General features: G+C 36.6%; 3 protein-coding genes across 4 annotated transcripts; 2 read left to right on the top strand and 1 right to left on the bottom strand.

Moving 5' to 3' along the window:
* Positions 1 to 6,121: 6,121 nt before the first annotated feature.
* On the bottom strand, positions 6,122 to 10,129 carry LOC114531012 (tetraspanin-33-like). Its single transcript, XM_028552641.1, has 8 exons — positions 9,859 to 10,129; positions 8,923 to 9,108; positions 8,666 to 8,740; positions 8,409 to 8,504; positions 7,767 to 7,895; positions 7,433 to 7,483; positions 7,218 to 7,334; positions 6,122 to 6,758 (listed from the first exon to the last, which is right to left on the bottom strand). Exons 1-8 carry the CDS (start codon positions 9,916 to 9,918, stop codon positions 6,624 to 6,626), a joined length of 849 nt encoding a protein of 282 aa, XP_028408442.1. The 5' UTR covers positions 9,919 to 10,129; the 3' UTR covers positions 6,122 to 6,623.
* A 6,409-nt stretch (positions 10,130 to 16,538) lies between these two features.
* On the top strand, positions 16,539 to 17,987 carry LOC114530885. The gene is made up of 3 exons (XM_028552482.1): positions 16,539 to 17,388; positions 17,559 to 17,698; positions 17,781 to 17,987. The coding sequence occupies exons 1-3, from the start codon at positions 16,539 to 16,541 to the stop codon at positions 17,985 to 17,987; spliced, it is 1,197 nt and encodes a 398-aa protein (XP_028408283.1).
* Positions 17,988 to 20,977: 2,990 nt separating this feature from the next.
* LOC114530929 lies at positions 20,978 to 25,432 on the top strand. Of its 2 annotated transcripts, XM_028552550.1 has the most exons (14): positions 20,978 to 21,062; positions 21,164 to 21,356; positions 21,472 to 21,628; positions 21,875 to 21,928; positions 22,211 to 22,290; positions 22,393 to 22,584; positions 22,681 to 22,722; positions 23,148 to 23,237; positions 23,315 to 23,383; positions 23,675 to 23,766; positions 23,850 to 23,979; positions 24,083 to 24,127; positions 24,245 to 24,321; positions 24,458 to 25,432. In XM_028552550.1, the coding sequence occupies exons 1-14, from the start codon at positions 21,010 to 21,012 to the stop codon at positions 24,888 to 24,890; spliced, it is 1,707 nt and encodes a 568-aa protein (XP_028408351.1). In that variant the 5' UTR covers positions 20,978 to 21,009; the 3' UTR covers positions 24,891 to 25,432. The 2 variants fall into 2 exon arrangements, with proteins under 2 accessions (XP_028408351.1, XP_028408352.1); XM_028552551.1 differs by lacking the exon at positions 21,875 to 21,928.
* The last annotated feature ends 739 nt before the right edge of the window (positions 25,433 to 26,171 follow it).

The raw sequence follows: 26,171 nt of genomic DNA, 5'->3' as shown, positions 1-26,171 counted from the left end.
ATATTGTTCAGGAAAGCAATTCGTCGGGACACGGGCGATAATTTGAATTGAATGACGAAGTGCCATAGCATTGGTGAAATCATTGATCAGGTTCTCTGAATTTCGTTTCGATAAACTCTTCTGAAGTGGCCGGCTTAATGTTTTCAATAAAGCAATATAGAATTTAACTATTTGCCAAGGTGCCAAGGACATGCAAGCAGGGACGTTTCTGAAACAGGTGGTTCCTGACTTCCTGTATGGAACTTGTTGCCCTTGGTAAATTTATATTAGGTTGCACGAAGATGATTAAAAACTGAACGTTCACAGGCTTTATTATTCAACACTTTGTGCCCCCGTCGATTTCTCAAAAACAATGACTTTATGACTGAGTTGTTTAGAGGAAGGGTTTGGCCCGGAGCATAACATTTTTACTAACAAATGATCATTCGAAGGAGACCTGAAATTAGCGTCTGAATCTACAAAAAACGTATGGTCTATGGAGAGGATTACGGCCAGCTGTAATTAGGACAATGCGAAATTTTAATTTCCCTGTCAGCATAATATATTGCCCGGAATAAATCACAAGAAAATTTTACGTTTCGAAATAAACATGAATAGAATAGCATTAATTTGAAGTTTAAATAAGGTTACATGCATTGAAGCGATAGTCTGGTGTCGCAATATTGAACGATTCCTTTTGGTTTTGGTTGACATTTGGCTGCATATATTAACAAAGGGAATTAATGAATTTCTTCTGCTTTTTCAGCTGTTTCTTTTTAAAGACTAATGCAAATGAGTCAGTTTAAAATTTTGGCTATATAGCTGCATGCTCAATTCGATATATAGCTTGCCCTTGAAAGAACATCACTGAACTATATTGAACTGGTACTGCTCCTCAATTAAATCGATTTCAATTGGCAAGATTGAATGATTCGTGTATCGAATAGTATACGTAAATATCAGTGCATGTCTGGAATGGAGAGGGGTATGGTAATCAGGCCGAAACCCGGAATGCTTCCGGGTATGATGTTTCTGCGACGGTTAGTGTTTTCCGGCTCTTATATAAAGTATAGGGAGGTAAAGAATAGGTGGTCCAAAAATATATTTTATGGAAAATACTGCTGTCTGCCTATCAAAGCCCCTGTCTCAGCTATTTCAGGCTAGGCTGGTGCATGTTCGCAAGGATGGAAAATTTGACGGTTTTGCATGAACTTAAGCATGCACATTTTTATGGAATATTTCCGATATGTTGAACCAGCGTGACTGAGCCAAATGCGGAAAATCGATTGTATTTACATCCGGCTTTTTGCGTGACAACACGAATCAAAAACGCTTCCCCGTGTGCACGTAGCTTCGCGGGCTCTCAGTGAAAATTCTTCTCAATACGTACGAACTGGTACGAACTAATATAGTGATGTCATAGGATATTGATTTCGTTATAACGCACGCGATTTATTCATTGAGATTTTTATGCTAAATATGTCGTGCTGTAAGCGTTCCTCTGTTAAAGTCGACAGTTTGGCACCATATGAATACAGGTTGTACCTGGTGAACAATATTTCTAGGCTTACCGAAGAAAGAAGATTCTTTGATGCTAAAAAGAAACTAAGAGAGGTGGGACTATTAGTATAGCAAGTCTATCGCGTTTTTCCCCCGGTATGTAGCACATTAGCTTCAAGCCCGGCGTTCATTTCCTAGTTGGAAACCTGCACGGTAATTCATTCCCTAGTTAGGAGCCTGCACGTTTAAAATTCAAGTTAATAATACTAGGTGAAAATTATTGAAAAAAGAACATTTTCCGATGCAAATTCTGTACATGTATAGTATAGATTGGGATTGGGCAACTAAGGCCCAGTGCTAAGGCCATCTTATACGGTCTAATTTTTCTTGCAACTGGCAATGCAATTCTACTTTTAAGCCATGTAAATTAGTGAAAAGTTCTCAACATGTAAATGTAAGAAACGCCATGGAGTGTAATAAAAAGTGCTGATGCCACATTTTTGTTCATTCGCTGATAGCGAAATTTAAAATCGAACTTTTTTGCGCGTGTTTATTTTGTCATATACGTCAGGGTAAAAATCGTATACGACCCATCGTATCGTGTAGATGGGCCTTAACTCGTCTTTCCACAGATTTTACTGACCATATAGCTCAGTATCACTTGGAATCTCCCTTGGAATATAGTTAAAAAAGATCATGGAAGTCGATTTAACATCTAAGAAAAGACATTTCCTACAGCTTCCGAACCAGCTGACCGACGAACATTATGTATTGGAGCGCCACGCTCATTTAGAAATTCATAGGTGAGAAATGAATATTTTAAACCCACGCAGTTTAACTCAGTTCGATTTAGTTCATTTAATTTAATTTAAGGCCCTGTTACACGGTACAATTTTTCTTGCAACTTGCAACGCAATTCTACTTTTGAGAGATGTATATTTGGGAACAACGAAACTTTTGTGTTTATTACACTTCATGCGCTCTTCTTCTGCAAGACTCTTTACTAATTTACATCTCTTAGAAGTAGAATTGCATTGCAAGTTGCAAGAAAACTTGCACCGTGTAACATGGCCTTTAGTTCTACGGAAAATGCATAGATTGTATTTCTCAAAAAAATGCCGTTTGGATACCGTGATCAAACACAAAAGAGGTTAACTGCATACGTAATTAAAATATTTGATAAAAATCACCATAGTGTTCTTATCAGATATCTTAATTGCGTATGTAAAATCAGGTCAGCAAACAAATCACACTCAAATTGAAATATCTTTAATTATAACTTAACACGAACAATTATATCATTATCTATACATCGTACAAAACCCACTTCAATTGCGCAATCTGTATCCTTATGGATTCCTACTATAGTTCCACATGGTTAGAAATTCTATTCAAATTACCTTCCGGAAACCTTTGTCTCGACTCTCGATTCATTTGAAAAACCATATGAACACAAGAGCAAGTGTTTCACGGAGAAACAATCAACAAAAGCCACAAAAACATGGACACTTTTCATTCAATCATTTTCATTGTTTTCTCGCGTTTGGATATATTCCGGTGTTTCACTCGCTCTTGTAACATTGAGCGTATTTCCATACAGGTAACTGAGGCCAAATAATACACTTTCCTTACATGGAAAATATTTCGATAAAAACAAGTTAAACAAGTTAAAACAATTATCTACAAGCCTGTTTAAGATGTCATCTAATTCTTGCAATACTATATGGTTGAAAATAAATATATGGCACTTTTCACACGCCGTATTTTACCGAATGCATAAAAGCCTTAAATATATAGTAGCCAAATTAGCCTAAATATATAATTGCATGCTTGCGCTGAAATACGGCAAAAAATCCGGTGTTTGGAAACGGGTCTAATTATACTAGACGTTTTAACTGCCAAAGACTTAGACCATGCCCTGTACATATTTGCGAACAAAGGATATTTCAGATATGACAGAAGTTGAATTTTTCCCCTTACAGGTTAGAAGAAGCGATCAGTGAAAATAAATTACGACAAATAAAAAGTCTTTGTTCACGTCTCAGACAAATGTGGGCTTTGCCAACAGACGACGAGATATTGGCCCAAATCGACCACGAAAACATGATCACGTTAAAGATGATAAAGAAAACAGACAGACAAAGCTTTAAACTCTACAACTGTAATCTTCTCTTGCCTGAGAACTTGAAAAGTTGTTATCGAATTTTGAGGACCTGTCATAACTTGAAGAAAGTCGAGTTGCAATACTGTCAGATTGACGACAGGACGATGGGGATCTTACTAAAAGTTCTGGCCAAGTTACCTGATTTATTATACCTAGGTACACGACTAAAAACGCTCAAATTGCCGGTTGATGAAAATAAGAGTACAAGACTAAACAAATTAAAACAATGTTTTACTGCACTGTCTGCACAGCTGAATCCTAACAAATTGCTGCAACTTGATAACACTATATTCGTAGAGTACAGCACATGCACATGATTGTTTATATAGCCTTGTTTTTATGAACCGTGCACAGTATATGTTTCCTCACTTTCCTGATTGTATCAATAATATTGTTCACAGCTGTAGAGCATGGAATAATTCCCCGTTTTCGCAAACCTGTATATCAAGTTGTCGTATAAAATTGTATAAAGTCAGGGGCGCCGCTAGAACGACAATTGGGGGGGGGGGGTGTATTTGTGCCGGTATATTCATATATGTTTCATTCATATATGTACCCATGATCGTTCTAGCCACTGTATAAAGTATGTATAAAGTTGCCGTACCCATCAGGGGACGGTTGTATGAAAGCCGGATAGCGCCGTATCCACCAGGTGATAGTGATTTTTTCAATCGCTTTAAAATTGCCCGTTGTAACTTTGATTAAATATTAGTATTCCTAAATCGAGGCTTTAATAATTGTTGGTTCCAAAGAAGAAATTTTAAGGCTTTTCGGGCATTTTTAGAACGGTTGAAAAATCACTATCTGGGGCCGGTTGTATCAAAGTCGGATAGCGCTATCCACCGGATAGTGATTTTTTCAACCGTTCTAAAAATGCTCGAAAAGCGATAAAATTTTAACTTGAAAGCAACAATTATTAAAGAGGATCCTCGATTTAGGAATACTGAGATTTAATCAAAGTTGTGGCAAATAACGGGCGATTTTGAAGCGATTGAAAAAAACACTATTCGGTGGATAGCGCTATTCGACTTTCATACAATCGGCCCCTGCATGGTAGTATACCACCACTTATGAAAATGCAGAAATATTAACTGAATGCAAACCATATACACAGAAGACCCATACACACAACGAACAATTTTTGGTACGTTACCGAAAAATGGTACGGTACCGTAAACTGTGCCAATTTTGTCTGTTTACATGCACTATGCATGTTCAATTTCAGTTTTGGTACATACGGATAAAATTGAGAATGATGAAATTTGGACTACCAAAATAGATGGTCCGAATTTCATCCGTATATACCAAAACTAAAATTGCGCGCGTAGTGTAAATGGGGGTACAGAATCTTCCATTGTTGAAAGACGCATACTCATTTACCTTACAGAACTCACAGGCAACAATCTAACCGTTGAGACGGTCGAACGGTTTCAAGAATTTTTGCAAGAGAAAGAGAATTTCCGATCTCTATTATGGATCAATATGCCCGTTAACCATGCGGTGAACACATTCCCAAAAACTTTAGTGCATTCGCTCGTCTCTCGTTGGCCTCGATGGCTAAGAAGAAATTTACCACCCGATGATGTTAAGTTATCCCCACTGGATATTCTCCAAGGACGGATGCCAAGACCATTTAGCGTCAGTATCGTTCAGCGATATAGCTCATAGTTTACACATCGAAGTTTTCCAAATTTGTTCATTTTCTAATGTGAATTTACATCGTATTTCACATCTCTGTATAATTTGTTCTGTATGTTCCTATTCTTGAGTTCTCCGGTATAAATGAAGATGTTTGGTTCAGAGATCCGGCAAAACAGGGATTATTCTTAAGAAATCTTATCACTGCACTAAAGCCGAAGAAATGGTAAAATTTATGTAAACGCAGCCTTGTTTTACAAAAGCTCTGACTGTCCTGTATGGGTTCATGTACTGATTAGCAACTTAAATTTTACGTAATTGATTAATCACATGCGGCCAAATTACGCAATAGTAATATATATACACACGTGGCGAATGTTATATAATATATAATAAATGCCACATTTTATCACTACTTCATCACAAATCTTATTATCACTACAGGTATACCGGTTATCATTGCACCTTAGAATAATCTCTGCATCACAAAAGTTGATGTTACGACTGTAAGACGCGACTATAAGGAACAAACAGTAGTCCACTATAGTCGAAATATTTTGAGAGTACTCCGAGTATGCCCCATGCGCGTTGGGGGTAGCGGCGGATGCAGCCCCCATACAAACTTGGTGATAAATAGCGCAACTTTTATTCGAAAATCGGGCAATTTTTCCTGAAACCAGTGATAAACAGGTCGCTGAATTTGCAGTAGCCTTTAGCTTTGAGGCAAAAAGGTTAGTTATTCGCAACCTCGTACCCAGGGTCTTGTACCTATTCGCCCTATATCCTTTATACGGTGATTATAGGATGAAGGTTGAGCGAAAAATATGTTACACCACAAAAAATTATTCCTCGTATAATAAAGTACAAAAGATAATACGAATATATTACACTTGATTACGAAAGTAGCGATATAGAATTGCACATATCATAACATTTATCATGCGGGTAAACACACTTGCGATATGAGTAAGCACGTTACATATGTCGATTAAAGTATATTACACCAAACATATTTGATATCGTAGAACGTTGAAACAAGCATGCTCAAGGCTACTTCAAGCCGTATTCCAAATGACAAAAACACTGCAATCTAATCAAGATTCACGAAGCAAAAATCATGCGCTGTACGGTTTCAGCTTTAAACAAGTATAAGCCTTAGCTACAGACAACAGTAAGTTCCTCTTATACCGGGTAACATACTGCAATTCACTGCCTGTATCTATCTATAATTCAAATAGAAAAATGAAAGCTAAGACAAAATTATATAATAGTGCACACTGAAGTTTCTAAGATGACTGGTATAGTCAGGCGCTGTGTCACCAACAAGTAGAAGCACGTGGATCTACAAATATCCAGTTGCCTGCGACGGACCAGCTGGTTTTGGGGCCCGGGTACCAAAGTTGTCGGTTTCATATATTTTCTCGATACGATCTTTTATGTCGTTGATATACAAGTGCGTGAGAACTATGCCAACAACCTGGTGAAAAAAAATATCAAGCGAATGTCGATGACTCTTTCTAACTGGCATGGGCGCGGATGGATCCGAGTTCAAGGCAGCGGGGTTGCATAAGGGAGGCGGGTTGCATTATAATCGAAGTGGGAATCGAACAGCAACTGTTGGTTTGCTACTCCAATGCACTTCCAACTGAGCTACTATGTCAAGACGGTTCGAACTGGTGATATTTAGGTAAATCAGGTAAATCAGGCGAGTGACTACTGTAAAACGCGTGAAAAAGCCATCGAGGCAGGCATAGATTGTCCATTTCCTAATTCCCTAATAATGGAATTCCCTAAGAAAGTGGGGAATGAGAATCTTTTAAAGTCTAAGGGCGTCCCCACGCAGGGGTTTTTAAAGGTGTCTGTGATTTCAGCCTTCACACTATGTGTCTACTGTTGCAGAAATCTGATTAAACAGAATATTGTAACTCGAATGTACCTCGGGCACAAGGAAGGCAATAGCGACGGCTGCAACAAGGACAAGGTTATCTTTAAAGTAATTCTCCAACATGTTTAAACATCCGCGAGTGTATATGGTCTCCTTTGCTTTCAATCTCTATGGTGGAAAGAACATGAATTTATATGATTTTAAGAGATTTTAATGGCTTTAAATAATATGAAGGAAAATTTCAAAAATCATTGTTATCTTCTCACATGGACGTTTGCAGATCGCATCTGATAACCACATTGATAGTTTAGTCTTTGCTGTAAAAAATAAAATCTTATGTGATTTTTATGGTTAAGGATTATGCTATGGAAATTAGGATGGAACATTATAAGAATTAAAATTGCTTGATGTAGTTGATTACTTTACTAGCGCATTTTACCATGATGATACATTAATTTAAAAAATAATTTCAAATAACGTAAACGAAGGCAGAACTGTCTTTCTTTAGAACCAATTTCCAGCCATGCTTTGTGACTTGTGTTAAATGTGCACGATGCCATATTTTTGGTCATGTCTGAGGTGGTTAAACTGAGAACATACCTTTTCCTTTATGTGACAACATGAGAAAGGCACGCTGCAATGTTGAATGGGTTTGGGGGGATTCACATAGCAACGGTAGTAACGGTTGAGATCCCAATCATTATAGTTCATACTTCCACAACATTCCAACTACAGAGGAAAAGGTTGATGATGTAAATGATGACAAAATGCTGTGTACTTTTACATAGAACATGTCTATATTAAAAATTCCCTATTGACTCAACTTAAATGCTGATTCTGCTGGAGTATAAAATACAGGCTACTAATGCATTTGAAACCGATTGAAACTGATTCTATTTGTACTCAAAGTACATGGATACTATTTTTAGGTCCAGCATAGCAATGGGGAGCATTCAAGTTTTCACAAAGATTCCACTTTAAAGGCATATGTCTTTTTTCTTCTGTCACCAATCTTTTTAATTTATAGATAATGCCCATACTGATGTACACATTAACTGAATACTTCACTATTATCACTGACATATATGCAAATTTTTACCTATATCTATAATTCTATCATAGATGCCTTCTAACAGATCATAGCATATATTGGGCAGTGAAATATTGGGCTACAGACTTTATAATACAAACTGGACTTTCCGCCATTGATACATACAACACCCTCTGGACAGTTGCACCTACCCTCTCTTGCACAAGATCTATAGCATTCTTGAGGTCCACATCATAAGGATATTTTGTGATCATTTTCTTTATTTGTGTATCCAGACTTTCTTTAACCTGATGAAAAAACACCAAATACAGGATTATATATTTGCTAATGTGGGGAATGATTTTGAATACTAAATTTCAATCAAACCTATCCTACCCCACCAGTACTTCTTTAACCTCTCTAGATCAAGGGTAATATATCACTAAATATGTCAGATGTCTAATTTTACCTCAGGCCAAAATGCAAAACCAAGGATTCCACCAATGAATTGAAGTATGACAACAATCATAATAAACACTTCATACTGAGGAACAAAATCATGAAAAAGAATGGTTATAAATTAATATAATATATTAACACCACAACTCTAATGTAGGTTTGGGTGGTTTGAATGATAGTTAAGACCGACAACTAAATGAAATGAATTTAATAAAACTGACAAAGCAATGTAGGTTTTTATTTTGTATATAATCTGGAGTTTCATACAATCCTCAGTAAAGTTGTATTTTCACGAAGGGCTCCAATGGTTCCAGCAAAAGAGACAAAGAATATAATAAACCCAACGGCAACAATTAGAGCACCAGGATCAGTTGAAGTACTTGTAAACTCTGTGTACTCATTTTTTTGTGTCACTGAATAGAAGCCAACACCCATCATCAGGCCTCCAATTGTCTAAAATATAAAAAAAAAATATTTAGAAAACAGTCTAAAATGTCTAAACTATGACATATAGACTAGGTCACTAGGATGAGCTCTCCATTAGTTTTAAAGTACTCTTTATGGAAGCCTTTCACTAAACATTGTATAACAAACTGCCCATAATAGCATGAATGCCAAAAGGGAGAGCACTTATAAAAATGACTTATGAAAAACTGACTTAGCAAAGTCTTTGATTCAGAGCATTCCTGCATATAATTACACCATTATATTCTCTTTGTACCTGCTTGACTCTCAACGTATTACAGTATATTATCCCATAAAAGTTCAGAAAGTTTAAGAACCATGCTTCTTGTCAGGGTAGGGCACTAGATATATATCTATATGTTAACTCCCTTAACTTGAGAGGCTACAGCCTGAGCTTTGGCAACACAACGGCAAAGTTTGCTCATTTGTACAAAAATTAAAAACTACGCTTTCGAAGAACAAATCCACTGCATGAAACTGTAAAATGTTGCCTATTTTAAAGAATATATTGAACACCACTGCAAGTGTACAGTGTCTCATTCAGACCGACTTTATATTTTCTACACTAAAGTCAAGTCAATTGTATCAGGAAAACTACATGCACATTTTTATTGGTATATTTGATACGTAAGCCACAATATTCCTTTATAATATTGCGTGAACAGAATCCAAATACGAAATGCGTATGATAAGTCAATAAAAGATAACTCATTACAAATTTGACAAAGCAAAACCTACCCAAAAAACTACAGTAAAAGCGAACAGCGACCATTTCAATATTCGACTTTTGTCTGCCATATTTTGACTTTCGACGAAGATTGTATTTATATGATTTCAACACACCAAGTTTTTTTGTCACTTCTTGAAAAATTGACTCCAAAATGTTCGCGAAATTTTAATATGGTATCTTCATGAACACGAGCGCATTTTGGGGAACCAAAATGGACTAAAATAACCAACTCTTCACTGGAAAACCAAGCGATTTTTTTGTTGACAGAAATATTTGAGAATAATTGTTTTAAAATATGCGACATTCCACACCCGACTCGTAATGCCAAAAGCCGCCGTCATTCCGCCGTAGAAATGATCGGATTCTCGTTCCAGGGTTCCTCAATTCGCAATCTCGTTCCAGATCTAGAGTAGGCCCAGTGAGCTCCACATATATCTGGAGTAAGAACTTTGGGTGCAAAAAGTGACTACTATACTTGGCAGTGCTGACCCCTCATAAAAAGACCCCAATTACACGAGAGAGCCCCTGCCATATATGGTGTATATAGCCTTATTTGTCACTTGCGTTTCTCCTGCGGTAATGCGGTTATCGGACGCGACAAACAGCCGTGTTAGTTCGTTTACAATTATAGACCAAAGATGTTTGGCACGTTTAATAACTGGAGTTAGAAAGTTGAAATAGGACTAAGATGCTCTGTTTAATTTTAGCTAATATAAACGTCAATGTGAATATTACCGCGTTAGTAATCCAACAGAATGCGTTTTATTATTGTCTTGTGTCGTCGTCTTGTAGACATCTTAGACTTAGTTGATGTTGGCATTTTATTATTGCTATTACTATTTTATTGGAACCGTATCAGGATAGTCGCATATACTTCCAATGCATGTTCTCTCATCATAGAAGTATTTATTTAGTGGCCTAAACTGAACAATACCTGCAAACCTTCGCATGGCTCTCAGTGTCTACGGTCTACCTATCTGAAATACTGCTTTACAAGTCAAAGACTAGGGCGCTGTTTATCTGATCGCGTGTATCGGGGACATCATACTCCCAAGACAACTATACCAAGCCAACCCTTTATATGATAAAATTGCAAACAAATAGCAAGCGATAGTGTCTTCTTAATCAATGCTCTATTCGCTATTGCGCACGCACCGGCAGGAAAAGTTAACCCTGGAGGCCGAGACAGTGTAATACGGTGGCCGATAAGGCTACATGGTTCTCCCTACCACTAGGGTTACTCTTTTTCGTAAACAGCGTGTCACACCCACGTTGACCCAACCAGCCGAGACGAGTTTAAAACTTCCTAATATAAACACTTGCGTTTCAGCTGCTACAACTGATTATGAACACAAATTTACCTGGATATCCGAGATAATATAAACAGCGCCTATATAAAGGCCTGATTCAACTACTCATGCCCTAGTTCGGGGCCTATTCATAATTCATATTAGAGCCTGGAAACTCGTCTGATGTGAATTCGGTCACAGATAAGTTTCTCGTCCTAAATTTCCAGCCTAAAGGCTCAACACACGGGTTGAAGGATCACTGATTCGCACGCTCGACTATCTTGTCTTCTGTTATCCTTTTGTAACTACCTCCTTGCATACCTTTGATTTCAAACATCGCCAAAAAACACAACCTATTACTACACACGTACCTACATAGTTTCTTAACCCTATTTGTACCGGGGTTTTTTGATGTTGATATGACCGGGGGTTTGCTGATAGGGCACACCCCTCAGATATTCTGTCGATTACCTGAAATTATCCTTTTAGTTATATTTTTAGGAAGTTTTATCTCTCTTTAACCTAAAATAACAAAAAAGTTGAATTCACATCCAAAATGCTGCGTTTTGGCCCCATTCGATACGACCACCTATCGAAAAATGGCAAAAATCTCTAAATATTCTATGATTTTGGTTCTTTTCTATGAAGGTACAAAATTAAACATTTTGATGTGTTATTTTTTGTTTTTTTAAATTCAACGACATAGTTTAATGTTATGGCATACCTCTGATGTCCTAAATACTACCATTTTTCTTTTTCATAAATCACCAACCCCCATTTTCCCCATTTTCGGCTCGACACCTTGTTTGACAAATGTCGTCAAACGCCCCGATAACTTTGAACTTTTCAAACAAAATTTTCACACTTGTGATATGGTAGAGGAAAAATATTAAAAGTCATAAAAGGGCAAGCGAATGGAATCACTTGTTTGCACGCACCCCCGTGCAAACCCCCGGTATAAATAGGGTTAAAGAGTTTCATCACACACGAATAAAACCCTTTCATTTTCATACGAACCGCATGGTTAGTGGTTGTCCAACAACCTACTAACTACCCCCTCTGTTTATTGGTTACGCCCCTAATTTACAAAAAATTTTTTACATAAGTTACTCATGACTTTCCCCTTTTTTTCTCCACAAAAACCTAACCTTTTATACAATTTATCACAAATTAAACAATGAGAACTAAAATATGGTTCCAATTACCTATATCAAAATATAATATAAAATAAGCATTGTAATTTTATATATTTTTGTTAATATGTTGGAAATGTAGAGTGATCGCAACGCTATTCACAATTCACTTCACAATTTTTGTTTTCTTTTGATTATATAGTAATTTCACACTCTGTATCCCTATCAACTCTCGCTACACAACTTCTAAGGCTCTAGATTTACCTGTAACTAAATGATTGTCTTTGGGAAGGAATGTCTCTCTACTTAATTTAATGTCGTCAATGAACTAATTACCTAAATTACCAATATTCAACAAATTTTCCTCGTAAAAACTTCCTTACAGACTACTAATAAAAAATGTGCAATTAACTTGGATTGCTACATGCTTTTTTTGACATTCCTCATTCTAAGGAAATCATCGTTCTCCGATCTGTTAAGTGAGTAAGTAGTCCCCTTCATAACTTAACACGTCGTTTGAATTTTGAAATAACATTATCTCATTTTTATGTGTGATAGATATACATAAAAATTTATCTTTTTATTTTTTTATTTTTTCATTCATAAGGGGCTTTCATTCCTACTAACTCTCCTGAGTCCTGACGAAGGCCCTCAGGTCGAAACGTCAAGAAGTGTTTTGTCTATTTTAGGCAGTTGTTATACCACATTTGATGCTAAGTTATATTATTTTCATATATTAATTGAAATAGGTAGTGACTACCTATCAAGCTGGGTCTACTGAAAATCTCCAGAATTTTCATTAAAAGCAGATTAAAAGCAACTGAAGCAAGAGAACTGTTAGATATCAGACTTAATATCTTTAAACTAGCTATATTTTCATATTTCCCACCGTATTTTAGAAAATACGAAGGGAATTTTTCATTCATTGTTAACGATCAATTCGCAAGCTCTTCTTGTGTTTTCATCCAGTTAATTAGTTTCGCTGATTGTTGGAAAGGAGCAATTAGGTATGATCTTTCTTATTACGTAATACAGTTATTAGAATACCCGTTCGCAGAGACATGATAAAAGTATAGTATGACTTACTGGTTGTTCTACCGTACGAATTTTAAGCAAAATAAAAATACTATTGTGGTTGGTTGGGTGGAAGTACAATACGCACATAACGAGAAAGTAACCAATATTGAAAAATGTGGTTGTACCCTCGGAGATTAAGAAAAGACAAATTTCCAACTAGAAACAAAACTGTCAGATCATTATATTTTGATGAAACAAGAAAATTTTGCTCAGTTTGTGGGACAACTGTTGTTACTGCCATGCTACAATATTTCATGCATTGACAGGATTTTCTGCATATTATAGCTACTAAATTGGATTTGGACGCATGCCGGTATATTAAGTAGACTAAAAACCACTTGTGATTAGAAATAAATGTCACTAACTGGTGGAATCATTTGGAATGCACTCGTTCGATAATAATATACAGCTATCATTAATAATATTGATAGTATTAATTTAATGTTAATCTAATTTAAAGTGTGTATAATTCCATTCGAAATTAAGACCCTTCAAAACCCTTGTAATAATTTAATATTATAGCCTGTGATGATTTTCCTTAAAACGAGGAATATTGCGAAATGGCTTGTACCCGTCTAAGTAAACTGTGTGTTTTTAACTTGCACTGAGAAAGGAAATTTTCATAGAATTTTCGCAGTCATGTATCCGATATTGTAAGTATAGGTGTGGCAAAAATTGGAAAATGTGGAATTTCACAAAATGAAAGTACCTATCGTTATGTCAATATTCAATAGGTAGTGCATATGAAAGCAGCAATTTTAACTACAAGGGGCTCTCTTCCAGCAGGCTGAAAATTGTAAAAGAGGTAAACATTGCGAACTCGGAGATGATCCTTCTTCAATACACCTCTACTGTTTTGCACATTGTTCACTTTAAAATAGCCCCTGCAGGATTGCGTCTTTCATCCAATTATATTCTTTAAATCAACCGGCCCAAGCTTTTCATCAATTCTCTCTCTTCTCAGGCAGAAGAGTATGTGGCGAACGAGTCACTGTCGTGTGATTTTGATCAATTTCATGATAAAAGTGTGTGGATACGGTGGGTTTAAGTGATATATGCACGCGTTGTCTGGAGGTAAAGTCCCGCAAATTCTGGCTTAACGAAAACAATCATAAGGCAGCGTTCCAGTTATTTATTACAGTTCATTGACGCGCTGTGGTTTCACCATGTTTCTTATAACAGGTGGGAAATTTGCCAGCCTCATATACCTATGTGCAAGGGTGTAACACTTCCCTCTATTGCTTGATTGTTTTGGTCTAGTAACTAATTTTATAACACTAATAACTACCGTATTCACTTTAGTAATTTATAGCAGGAGGGGGATGGGATGTTTCCTCTTCGTGATTGAACGTGCATGGGTATGTGCTTGCGCGCATATTTTCCCCTGTTTACAAATTTACTATATTTCCACATAAATGAATATATATGAATATATATAATACACCATAACTCTACAGACGAACATGCATGACATTTGACACATTTTCACGACACTGCATGTTATGCCAGGCTGGGATCAGTTACAGGGGTCAGAATAGAGAATATACCATGTCTGCACGGTTGTTTTTTGAGAAAAATTAGACTAAAATCATTAAAATTTTAAACTTATATGTATAATAGACAAAGAGCCGTGCCTCACTTCGCGCCGGTGATAAATTTAAAAAGAAAAAAAATATCTTGGCATTTTATGTGGCGTGCTCAAGCCCCTATGATTTATTTTAAGTAGATACGTATAGATTATATATAGTTAGTCTATATTTACATTTTTAAATTTTCAAGTGATGTCTAAGTCTAGCAGGTCGAGCACAACAGGAATTAAGTTATCAGTATCAACAGGAAGTTTACTTCGTGGGATAAAAAACCACTCCCCGACCTGGTTATATAAGAGGAGAATTTAAGAACTGCTAAGCTAAGCACAATAATTCGATGCTGGTTTAAAGCAACATTGTATGCATGAACATGCAGTTGCTAAACGGAAACCATTATAGAAGAACAAGGTAGAAAAAACAGCAACTTGTCTCACAAATGTAAGTATTTTATTTGGTTACTTTATTAGCTAATATGAATAAGCACTGAACGAAGTGATAATATACAAGACATAAATTACCTGCAACACATGTGTCAAATTATTTTACTTTTTCACCAATTGTGTTTTAGCGAGGTTTTACTTGTCAATGGCAATGAATTCTATATCATCCGTATGGAGAAGCAGCATAACGGAAGTTCCAGGAGATATATTTCAGCGATGTACTTCAGAAAGCTGTGAGTGCGGAGGTAAACTGTTTCATTGCCCACTATGTACTCCAACGAAAATCAAAGGATTGAAACGATGCAAGTTGCTTAAACATGCATTTTCATGCTATTCACTGGAAAACAAGAATCTCTTTTGACGGTAAGCTGTATGTATAGTCATTTTTACCAAGTCATATAGATTACAGTTTACACGGGCAGCAAAAGGATGTGGAATGACCATCGTCTCAGGATAATTATCAGTATAGACTACATACATATAGTTCATTCCATGCATGCATGCAAGAGTTGTTCGTGCAATTACTTGATACAACGAAGGCCGAAATGTTTTTGCATGGAAGTTAATGAATTTTTTACTTCGCCTAATCATAACAAATTTTAAGTCATTGAGGACGTCACTTCATAATGCACTTGGCTATAAATATGTAGCTCATACTTTTAAGTTCTGGTTAATTTTAGAATGGACTGTTTCAAGATCATGTTTTCTTTTACCTATTTTAGAATTTGTCATTTTAAGATGTCGGCTTGAATGCATTTCCTCAGACGGAAGCATGGTTAACAATGTTTCGCATTTTCACTGTTGCTCCTGTGATAGAATTTTCGAGCGAACTGACTCGTTTACTAATCATTTGTATTCCCACAAGAGGCAAACTCTTGCTCGCGACGAATCACTTACGGGACAGTCGCAAACATCTGACTTACAGGATCGTGAATCGCGCACGAGTTCAAGCGACATTAATAACCAGCAAGGTACTTTAGAGTGCGAGTCGTGTTTGAAATGTTTTTCATCCAAAAAATCACTTCGGAACCACATAAAATACATTCATGTCACACCCGATTACATAAATGCTAACAGACATCTTTACGGAGTTTGCGTTGATTCGCGCAAGGGACTATATTTGGTAAGACGCTCATTTAGTGGCACTAGTCATCCTATTCATGTTCTTCACAGCTTTGGAAGCGAAGGTGGATTCTCGCGAATTAGACGAATGTAGGGAGGTTTCTAAAACAGCGAGAAGAAGCGGGAATCCAAATTTTACTTGCTGTCATTTGAAAAGCGTGCCGTACGTTTCGGAACCATTCAAAGGGCCACCTAAAATTACACGAAGAGCACTCGAAGAACTAATTGTTAAAATGAAGTGGCTTAAACAAAGCAGAGAACAAGAATGCCTTCAAGCACAAATGGTAGCAGAAAGTGCAAGCGCGCCGCTGATTGTCGAGTTTTGCAACAAAAACGAAACTTCAAACAGATTTCGCCACTTCTCAGTATATGTAGGAGAAGTACACCATTATTCCCGATTTAAAAGAGTGGTAGTGTCGTTCGATATTACTTTAAATAAATGGTCTTGCGGTTGCTGCCGTTTGAAGGTCACCTGCGTCCATAAAGCTATCGGAAAGTGGTATCTATATCAGGTGAGACCAGATGATTTGTCCAATGACAGTACACCACAAGAATCAGAAACCGCGGCAATAAACGACTACGGAAACGATGTCAGTGAAAGTGAATCGGTAGATAATCCAGCCGAAGAAGAGACTCTTTTTGTAAACGTTGGAGAGTACCCCCCAAACGATTTACAGCTAACCAGAATGGTAGAATACATATATTCAGCGAAGAAAATTCCGCCATCTCTACCACGATCATTGACACATGATGCTGATGTTCTGTCCTTTCCACGTGTTCTGGTACCAATAGAAGAAACGTGCTGCAATTGCGAAGGTATTGCCCTTAGCAAAGAGAAATTGATTACACGGAAAGGAAAGATATTTACTTTAACCAAAGTTATTGAAGGTAAGTTTGTGCTAATGCACCCAGAGCTTTCGATAACACATCACGCTCAATATTTATAATTATGCAGTCAGCTACGTTAACATGGCGTTCAAATTGAAAAGGGTATTATTTCATGGTTACGGAATTTCTTTCAAAATGCAAAAATAAACAAAACATGTTATATTTTTCAGATGTTGAACTATGTTACAAATCATGTCCACAATGTGGACTGATATACCGATATCAGGAGTATACGGATGGGCTTCATAACTTTGACGATTACCATTGCTTTAGTCTAAGCTTCCTGTTGCTGTTACGAGCATTTGTCGAGGTAAGCTGGTAGAGAAGCCAAAAATTAGTGACTCCTGCACCTGCAGGACTCGACTGATAAAGTTATATTTAAATTATTGCAGGAGCATACAGCATTAGGAAGAGTCGCATCAGCAGTTGGTAGCACTGCCGGAGTGAAACTTAATCAAACCGTTGTGCGAAATGCTTACTATCACTTCGAAGCTCTTACTGAACACATATACGATTTTACATGTGTGCTCTGCGGAAATCACCCTCCACATCTAAACTGGGATCTCTGCAAGAAAGGGTGTTTTCTCAATCGCACGTAAGTGCACCGTCTTGTTCTCTATATACATACATATATTAAGGCCTAAATACGTTATATATTTTTTATCAAAAATAGTTAGCGATCTAGATATTCCACCTGAATGTGACGACTCAGACCGTGTAAGCATTAGAGAGTTCTGGAAAAGTGTTGAAGTGATGCATTTAGCAAGAGGTGTAAACGGTAAGTATATATGGACCTAGTTACATCTATATCCGCACGTAATACAAAAATATACTAAATTTGTCAACTTCGCCTGGCTAAAACCTAATAAAACTTTTATACTAATTTAAAACTTTAATTCACACCCAAAATATAGCGAACAAGAGTTCCTCATTTCAAGTGAAGGCCAACTACCAGTTCTGGGCTCCATGGATTGGTCCGCACACAAGAAAAGGGGACAGTGCATATAACACGGAGTACAGAAAGTGTCATAGAATCCCAGAAAGTGACCAGGTGCTTGAGGATATGAATTTAACAACATATTCTGAAGAGGATCTACTGGACATGATGAATTTTGCGCAGGTATAGATTAAAAAACATGAGTTCATACAAATCTCTAAACCAAGCATGCTTGCATGCATTAACGAAGTCTCAGGTTCAGTTATCGCGGATGCAATCTTAAAATTGGCTAAACCTGTCATAACTGTCCCCACAATGATTATTTGAATTAAAAATACGATTCTCAACAAATGTCTCACATAACAAACACTTCACACGATAATATTTGCATTTTTCTAATTTTGCAAAAGCTTTTTGACATGCATGAATGTTGAACCCGTGCATGAAATTAATGTTGCTATATCAACGTCAATGTTTTTTTCTATATAATAGGTCCATGTGTTGCAGAGGTTGTGTGGTCAGCTGGGAGCGAAAGGCAGTTCACATCTACCCAAAAACGACGATATCATTCCTGAGAAAGAAGTTGAATGTACCAACACACTACAAAAAGATATTTACAAAGATATGGGGAGCGTCGGGTAAGTGTTTTAATGACTAGTTTTATACGTTTACATGCAGAATTGTAAAGCGACGATTTGACTGATTTGTATGATTTTCCTGCTTGTTATCTTTTTAGGTGGATGGGCGTCAGGCTCTTGTCCGCACAACAGAATTTATGCGATCAAGTTCGTCCTCAGAAGCGAGGGACCGCGGGATTATTCAGACCTTCTTCGATCTTTTAAGTATCCACCTACATTCAACGTATCTGACATCCCACAAAGACTTGCCCACCTGATGAATCGACTTGAGCCAGGTTTTTTCAATCCTAACGAAGGAAAACCCTTTCCTTCATCGGACGAAAATATCCGACTGGCGACAGATGGCAAACTGAAAAAACACTTTCCATGGTGGACATGTTCAGCACTTACCAATGCCAACGCTGGTTTAACGACTGATGACACACATCCAATGACATGAACGAAAGAGCGTTACAGCATGTATGACAGATTCCACGAGAAAATTCCAACAACCCAGACGATGTGCTTCGACGATTAGTGATATGCCCGCAGCTCCACGCAAATGTAAACAGCGAGTCGCACGAACAACTTCACAGTGTAATGAACAAAGACAACTATTTCCTCAACATGATGCAACCGGCTACACACGTATTCATGAAACGACTTCTTGTTCATCTGCGAAACAAGAAAAAAAACAACGAGGAGATCGGTCGTCAAGAGCAGGCCCTACAAAAGCATGGATTAGTAGCACATACGACTGTTGATTCATTAGGAAGGATCATTATCGCTGGAAATATAGGTAGAGCATTATTGTATTAGGCCTACGCATATATACCTATTCACATTTATATTACAAAAGAGGGGTGTGATACACTGCCTTATTTCCCTGCAGATGCTGCTTTTGGGACACATTCAAGTGACGAGAATACGGTTAGCAGTCCTACTGGCAATGTCAATGAAGCGAGAGTTGACGACCCTTGGGAAAGGGAAGAATTGACGGAAGAACCTGACGTTCGGTTTATACCTCGAGTAAGGATCTTTTATTTATAATTGTGCATGCATATTTATCACTATATATAAGTTGCTTAATTTCTTCATTAAGTACCGTTAGTAAAATTTATTAAATTCATATAATTGTATGTAATCCGAAAATTGTCATTTTCTCTAATCATGTAGCTATAACTATAAAAGAGGTCAGTACTATACCCACTGTTGCACTCTTTCTTTTGAAGGGACTAGAAAATCCACCGAAGAAAAATCGTTGCTTTGTAAACAGCTTATTGCAATGTCTGGCATCGTGTATTCCAGTGAAATCCCCCAGCGGAAGCGACCTTTCGTGGTTGTTGTTTTACTTAGCCCGAACATACATCGAAGTTAGACAAGAAGATGTATCCCAGAAATTGGAGAGCCTTGCGTCTAAACTCGTGAATTCGAACGATCCCGATGATCCAGGCGATTTTCTTTATAGTCTTTTACGCTACACTTCGTCTGTAGGCGATGAAGCACTGCAGAGGTAATGTATAAAGTAATTAACATGTCGTTGAACAGACTTCTATCTGTATACATACAGGGTGAATAAAAAACTGATCACTGTTCAAATACAAATTTGCCGCATATTTGGCGAATCATTAATCGTGAATCTAAAAGAGAAATCTTGTTGGCGCTGGAAGTTAAAATGTATTCTAATTGTTCGAGATGATAAAACTGTTATCAACTGCGCCTGTTGGAAATTCTTCAATTAGGAAAATTATTATGAGCATCAGTTTTTTATACTCACCCTATAAATTATTCAAAAAAGACAAAAGTGATATAGCAACAATATTATATACAATTAATTTAGTATAATACCTATCTGTTGCTTGACTCAATTATAAATGTTCCGATCTATTGATATCGCATGGCATCAATATAAAACATCCATTCCATTAAAAAATCAGTGCCTGTCGTGGAGTTGAAAGGGTGCAGTTAGTATGCCGAAGCTGTGGAAAACATAACGAGCACCAGGATGTTGCCTTCACAGTTTTAAACCTGCCAAGTAGAGAAAAATGTCTTCAAACGGTGGAAAATATGCTGCTAAACAACTTCGAGCTGGAAGATAAGGATCTTAAATCTTCATTTTGGTACGGATATATAGTATAGCATTTCGTCGTTAGTATAATATACATTGTGATTATGCTTTAGTATATACGATAGACTATTGAGACATGTTGATTAATTATAGTGTCTGTGAAGAAAAAGAGAAAGATATCGTAGAATTGCGACAGCCAATGAAACTACCATCGAGTCTAATTTGCAACATCCTCCCAGTAACAAAGAATGGGGAAAAACAGCATGTTCGCCTTAAGTTACAGGAATTAATTGGCGTTCACGACTTGTTGGGACGAAGACATACATACAAACTTTCAGCTTTTATAGTAAGTATAAATGTATATTCAAACGATTTGAAAAGCGGGCTTGATTTCTTTTGTACGGGCTTCGCGTTGACGTGCTCAATTTTAATTGTCTAACATTTAAAAATGTCTCATATAGACACACTATGGAATTGATGCAAAAGAGGGTCATTTCAACTGTACGGTTTTACGAAATAAAAGGTGGTTTCTAATCGACGACAAACTGGTCAAGCCACAACAGTTGTGCGAAACCATCTTCAACGGAGACGTATATATGCTGTTTTACAGCACAGAAGGTTTGCTATAAATACGTTTTGAAAAAACCTAAAAGTATAAGTGTAAGATCAACTATATATAAACATACGACAGACCATTCCGACAAACGTTTACCTAACTGTCACAGCCATATTGGATTTTTATTAATTATTATCCTTTAAGCGTGGTGTAAGCCTATAATCAACCTTTACTGGTTACGCTCCTGAATGTTAGCAGTCTTCATTTTAATCCAAATTTAAAAAGATAGGAATGTGTTTTTTATTTAGAACATTTTGAGGTTCAAATTATGACTGATGAAAGTACATCGATATCAGAGCAAGGTGCATATTTTTATATTTTAAACTTTTTGTTGGCGATTTGATCCCCGTAGGCGCGTCTTGGCTTGAGCCGTTATATATATTATATATCTTATAAATAAAATTCTAAATGGACATCTGATCTCGAACCTATTATATAACTAACGATACTATACAGTACGATTACTTTAATCGGTAAAGAAACGTTACTTCTTGATATATAACGCATTGTTAAGACCGAAAAACGGTCTTAATCAATGGATAAAACAATAGATAATTTATCTTATTACTCAAAATATGTTTTAGACCAGATAAAGGATAAAATGGAAGTAACGACACCTCCGAGTCCACCTGAATGTGTACAGGACAGTACACTCACAGAAAAGGTTTTGTTGAAACCATATCCTGCATGATCGTTGTTCGATTTACCAACGCTCTAAACGTTTTAGTATAAACAGTGTATAAAATCCATTCATTCCTTGACGTAGGTTGACAGGTATTGGGACTTGCGCAAGGGACATCAGCTACATCACATTGTATCACACATCAACGGAACGCCGTTAATGTATTACGACATCAAGCTGCTTGACCAAGCGCCTTCCGACTATGAAAAAACATTGCTTGAACAATACGCAACCAAACATGGAGAAACGTATAACGAAGGATGGCTAAATGATAAGGTTATCACTGGTGTAATTGATATAGTATTCCGAGAACCCACATAGTTACAGTAACTCACATCATGAATAAACATGTATTTTTCTATTGAAATTTAGATAATAAACAATTTTCTAATCGACGTACAAAGAAAATCTCAGGTAGGGGAAAGTAAACTACTGTCTGTACTGAAACTAGAATAATAACTGCAGATAGTGTTCTTAACAGTTTATTATATGAACAAGAGTAGTTTACTGGGAACTAAAACACTAGTGGAACGCTCATACGCCACTACATCAGGGACCAGGTGCGCGTATTTTTCGTATGTCACGCTGAGGATTGAGGAATAACATTCAAAATATTTTTCGCTTAAATCAATATAATAAACAGAACATTATACGGTTCGCTTGAAGATATGGCACTCGTGTCAAAAACAATTTCTCACTCGTTCGGTGCGCTCACTCGTGAGATTGTTTTTGCTACTCGAACATAAAATCCGTGCTATATCCTCTATATTTAAATAAGACCACTTGGTATTCCTTATTTTGTGATATATATTAATCAGCTAAATATTTATCTTTACTAGGGTACCAATCGTGTAGCAGTCATGAGCAGCTTCATGTACACAAAACTATGTAAATATGGCGTCCATTCCATAACGAAATGGATTCAAAAGGTATGAATTCGTTTCTTTCAAAATAATGCTTTATACTGTATATTGCTCAACGCTGATTTCTGTGTGGGATCTTTCAGAACCCATTCTTTAAAGCAGACCTGTGCTTCATACCAATAAATTTGGACAATAATCACTGGAGTCTTGGGGTAAGTAATTTTTTAAATGCGAGTATAATAGCAAAAAAAACAGGGTTTTTTATAATTTTGTAATGGAAAGTAGTAAACATAAAGACTTCATTTAAAAACAAGTGCCTTTTGAACTGCGGTAGAACCTGCGATAGAATACAATATACATACAGTATATGCCTCTGTTTCAAAAATTTAGAAAACAATATTTTATTTAGTCAGGTTCCTAAAAAAATAAATTCAACTCAATAAATTTACGTTTTAGGCAATACTTTTCACTTCTGGACTGTTGTTCTAAATTAATCCTTATAGGTAGTGGACTTTACTTCATGTACCATATTTCTTTATGACCCTATGGCTATGGCGATGTTAAGAGAAGAGAGAAGCTTCCACAAAAAAATTAGGTAGGCCTTCAATGGACAGATAAATTAGGTGTTAAAAAATGTTTTGACATGGATGTATTACTTAACATTCACTCAACTTATAGATTACTGATAGCACACCTTCAAGCAATATGCCCAGAAATGAGTCCACCAGATGTTAAATATTTTGATAACTCCACAAAATTTGAGCCCAGACAACTTGATGGAAGTTCATGTGGGGTTTTTGTATGCATGGTAAGTGAAAAATACATTTGATATAAATTATCTAATATATTATAGTTATGTTTTTCCCATTGCTTCAATTACTGTAATGTCTAGCGGCATATTTTGTTGTTAGGTAGCTGATTATATGGTCAATGGTTTGGATGTGAACTTTACACAGGTAATTATATCGAAGTACAATTTCTGGTAACTACATTATTTAAACCACAGAAAAACCCCTGCTGTATTTTAATATGTTTAAATTTATGATAAATCATATTGCATTTTTTACCTAAAGGAAGACATACTATGTTTAAGGAAATACATGGCAGTTCGCCTAGCAAATCCTGAAAAAAACGTCCAAATACCAATAAGGTCAGTTAAATGGATGTCACTTAAAATCTATTGTTGACATAATGGAATTTGTTGAGAACTATTCTCACTAACACATACTCTAAATTTTGGGTAGCTAGTAAAAGACAATTCATTTACAAGTACCAATTGCTTTTAGGAAACAAACTGAACATTGCAATGAGGATGACCATGCCACATACACACTTAAAGCAAAGGTTAGAAATATTCTGTCTCTATCAGATGATGGCTTAGAGTCTGTCTTTAAAGAAGTATTAAATGAAGGTGATAAAGGATTCTTAACAATTAGCTTGGTTTGTAAGCGATTTAGACAGATAGTGGGAAGAGACTCTTTTAGACGCACCACTCACTTCGCCTGGTTAAACAGTGTGTGGGAATGGAATTCATCATCAAAAGAATTCAAAGAGGAGAATTACAAAATGTATGAAATAAAAACTTGTTTTCAATGTGGCATGTCATTTAAAGAAATGTATGGCTTTATTGGAAATGGTAAATTTGGCGAGTTCAGAAAATTTTACTCAACTCTTGAATATCCAGGATTCTGCAGTAAAGAGTGCATTAAAGAAAGCTAATTAATAAAGTTGGAAGTAATTACATCAGGACTATATATGGCATAAACCTTTAAGAAAACATCATGTTTCATAATATCTGTTGAACATAATACCAGGCTGATATTTTCACAGATAGCTGCCACTGTTAAGCCGGTTTTCCACAAGCAATATTTTTGCGAAGCAACTTTATTCCTTTGTATTTGAGCAATTTGTTTCAGATGGTTGCAGTTAAGAGCTCTGGAACAAATGTAAAATGTCGATTCGCACGAATAATATCGCTAGTGGAAAACCGGCTTTAGACAGCCTTTGATGGTCATTGTGTACATAATATACTGACAACTCCACAAATTTATCACAATCTTCTTTCACCTATGTCCTTATGAAACATTTCAATTGGGCTTTGCTAAAGCCCAAGGAAAATTTTCATTGTCTTTGAAAATATCAACTTAAAATTTGTTTGTAAATATATGCTAGTATTTAGTTGAACATTGTTGTCCATTTATAATATTCACATCTATATAAATCACATATAAAATATTCACAATTATATAGTTTTAATATATATTTTTTACTTACACGATCTGCGCTGTATTTTCCCTTAGTAGTCTCAGACATTTTCTATTGGCAATGCTTAAACTCCCAATCCTTCCTTAAGCCAACTTGTCATATAGATCTCACTTTTTAAATATCTTTAAAATGGTCCGACATGTTGAATTAGAAAACAGATTTTTACTCAATAATGGCGGCATTGCATATCACTCCTCTATGTATCACTCCATATATGGCCGGGGCTCTCTCGTGTAATTGGGTCTTCTCGTGCGGGTCTTCTCCGGTAATTGACACTGCCAAACCCTGCTCAAAAGTGAAGCCAAAGATGGCGGAAACAATCTCGTTCCCCGAGCCCGCGATTCCTCTGGCGAGAAAACGAAGGCTCTGGGATAATCCAAACCAGAAATGATTCTGATTGGTTGTTCACGCCGTTTTAATTTTGAAATACAAAAAACCGTTACAAATCGGAAGCCAGGATTTCTGGCTTCCGGTTTGGATTATCCCAGAGCCTTCGTTTTCTCGCCAGAGGAATCGCGGGCTCGGGGAACGAGATTGTGGCGGAAATTGAAGCGCTTTAGTACGTCAGTTTCAGTCTTCTAACTCGCGCGGCCAAATATTTGTCATTGTTTTTGACCGGGAGTGACGTTCCCGAAACCCTCAGATTTTCGTGTTTTTCATCATTTTGAGAGCACAAGAATGGAAAAAATTGATTCATTTTACTGAGAATCTGTTTCTCTGCATCTACCCGATGTG

The sequence above is a fragment of the Dendronephthya gigantea genome, unplaced genomic scaffold, assembly GCF_004324835.1.
Source record: "Dendronephthya gigantea isolate DGI-Jeju-01 unplaced genomic scaffold, DenGig_1.0 000067F, whole genome shotgun sequence".
Lineage (NCBI taxonomy): Eukaryota > Metazoa > Cnidaria > Anthozoa > Malacalcyonacea > Nephtheidae > Dendronephthya > Dendronephthya gigantea.
Note: the sequence above shows the minus strand (reverse complement) of the source record. Positions and strands in the feature narration are given on the sequence as shown.

What these genes read in the sequence shown, in the direction of transcription:
- LOC114531012 (XM_028552641.1), bottom strand. Translation starts at nt 9,918, where the DNA reads ATGGCAGACAAAAGTCGAATATTGAAATGGTCGCTGTTCGCTTTTACT. An exon ending in CTTTTACTGTAGTTTTTTGG is followed by an intron (nt 9,109 to 9,858) that starts GTAGGTTTTGCT and finishes TTTATATTTTAG; the next exon opens with ACAATTGGAGGCCTGATGAT. An exon ending in TAGATCTTGTGCAAGAGAGG is followed by an intron (nt 7,896 to 8,408) that starts GTAGGTGCAACT and finishes TTTCCTCTGTAG; the next exon opens with TTGGAATGTTGTGGAAGTAT.
- LOC114530885 (XM_028552482.1), top strand. Translation starts at nt 16,539, where the DNA reads ATGTTCTTCACAGCTTTGGAAGCGAAGGTGGATTCTCGCGAATTAGAC. An exon ending in TTTAACCAAAGTTATTGAAG is followed by an intron (nt 17,389 to 17,558) that starts GTAAGTTTGTGC and finishes TATATTTTTCAG; the next exon opens with ATGTTGAACTATGTTACAAA. An exon ending in TGTTACGAGCATTTGTCGAG is followed by an intron (nt 17,699 to 17,780) that starts GTAAGCTGGTAG and finishes AAATTATTGCAG; the next exon opens with GAGCATACAGCATTAGGAAG.
- LOC114530929 (XM_028552550.1), top strand. Translation starts at nt 21,010, where the DNA reads ATGCTGCTAAACAACTTCGAGCTGGAAGATAAGGATCTTAAATCTTCA. An exon ending in GATCTTAAATCTTCATTTTG is followed by an intron (nt 21,063 to 21,163) that starts GTACGGATATAT and finishes GATTAATTATAG; the next exon opens with TGTCTGTGAAGAAAAAGAGA. An exon ending in AAGGATGGCTAAATGATAAG is followed by an intron (nt 22,585 to 22,680) that starts GTTATCACTGGT and finishes ATTGAAATTTAG; the next exon opens with ATAATAAACAATTTTCTAAT.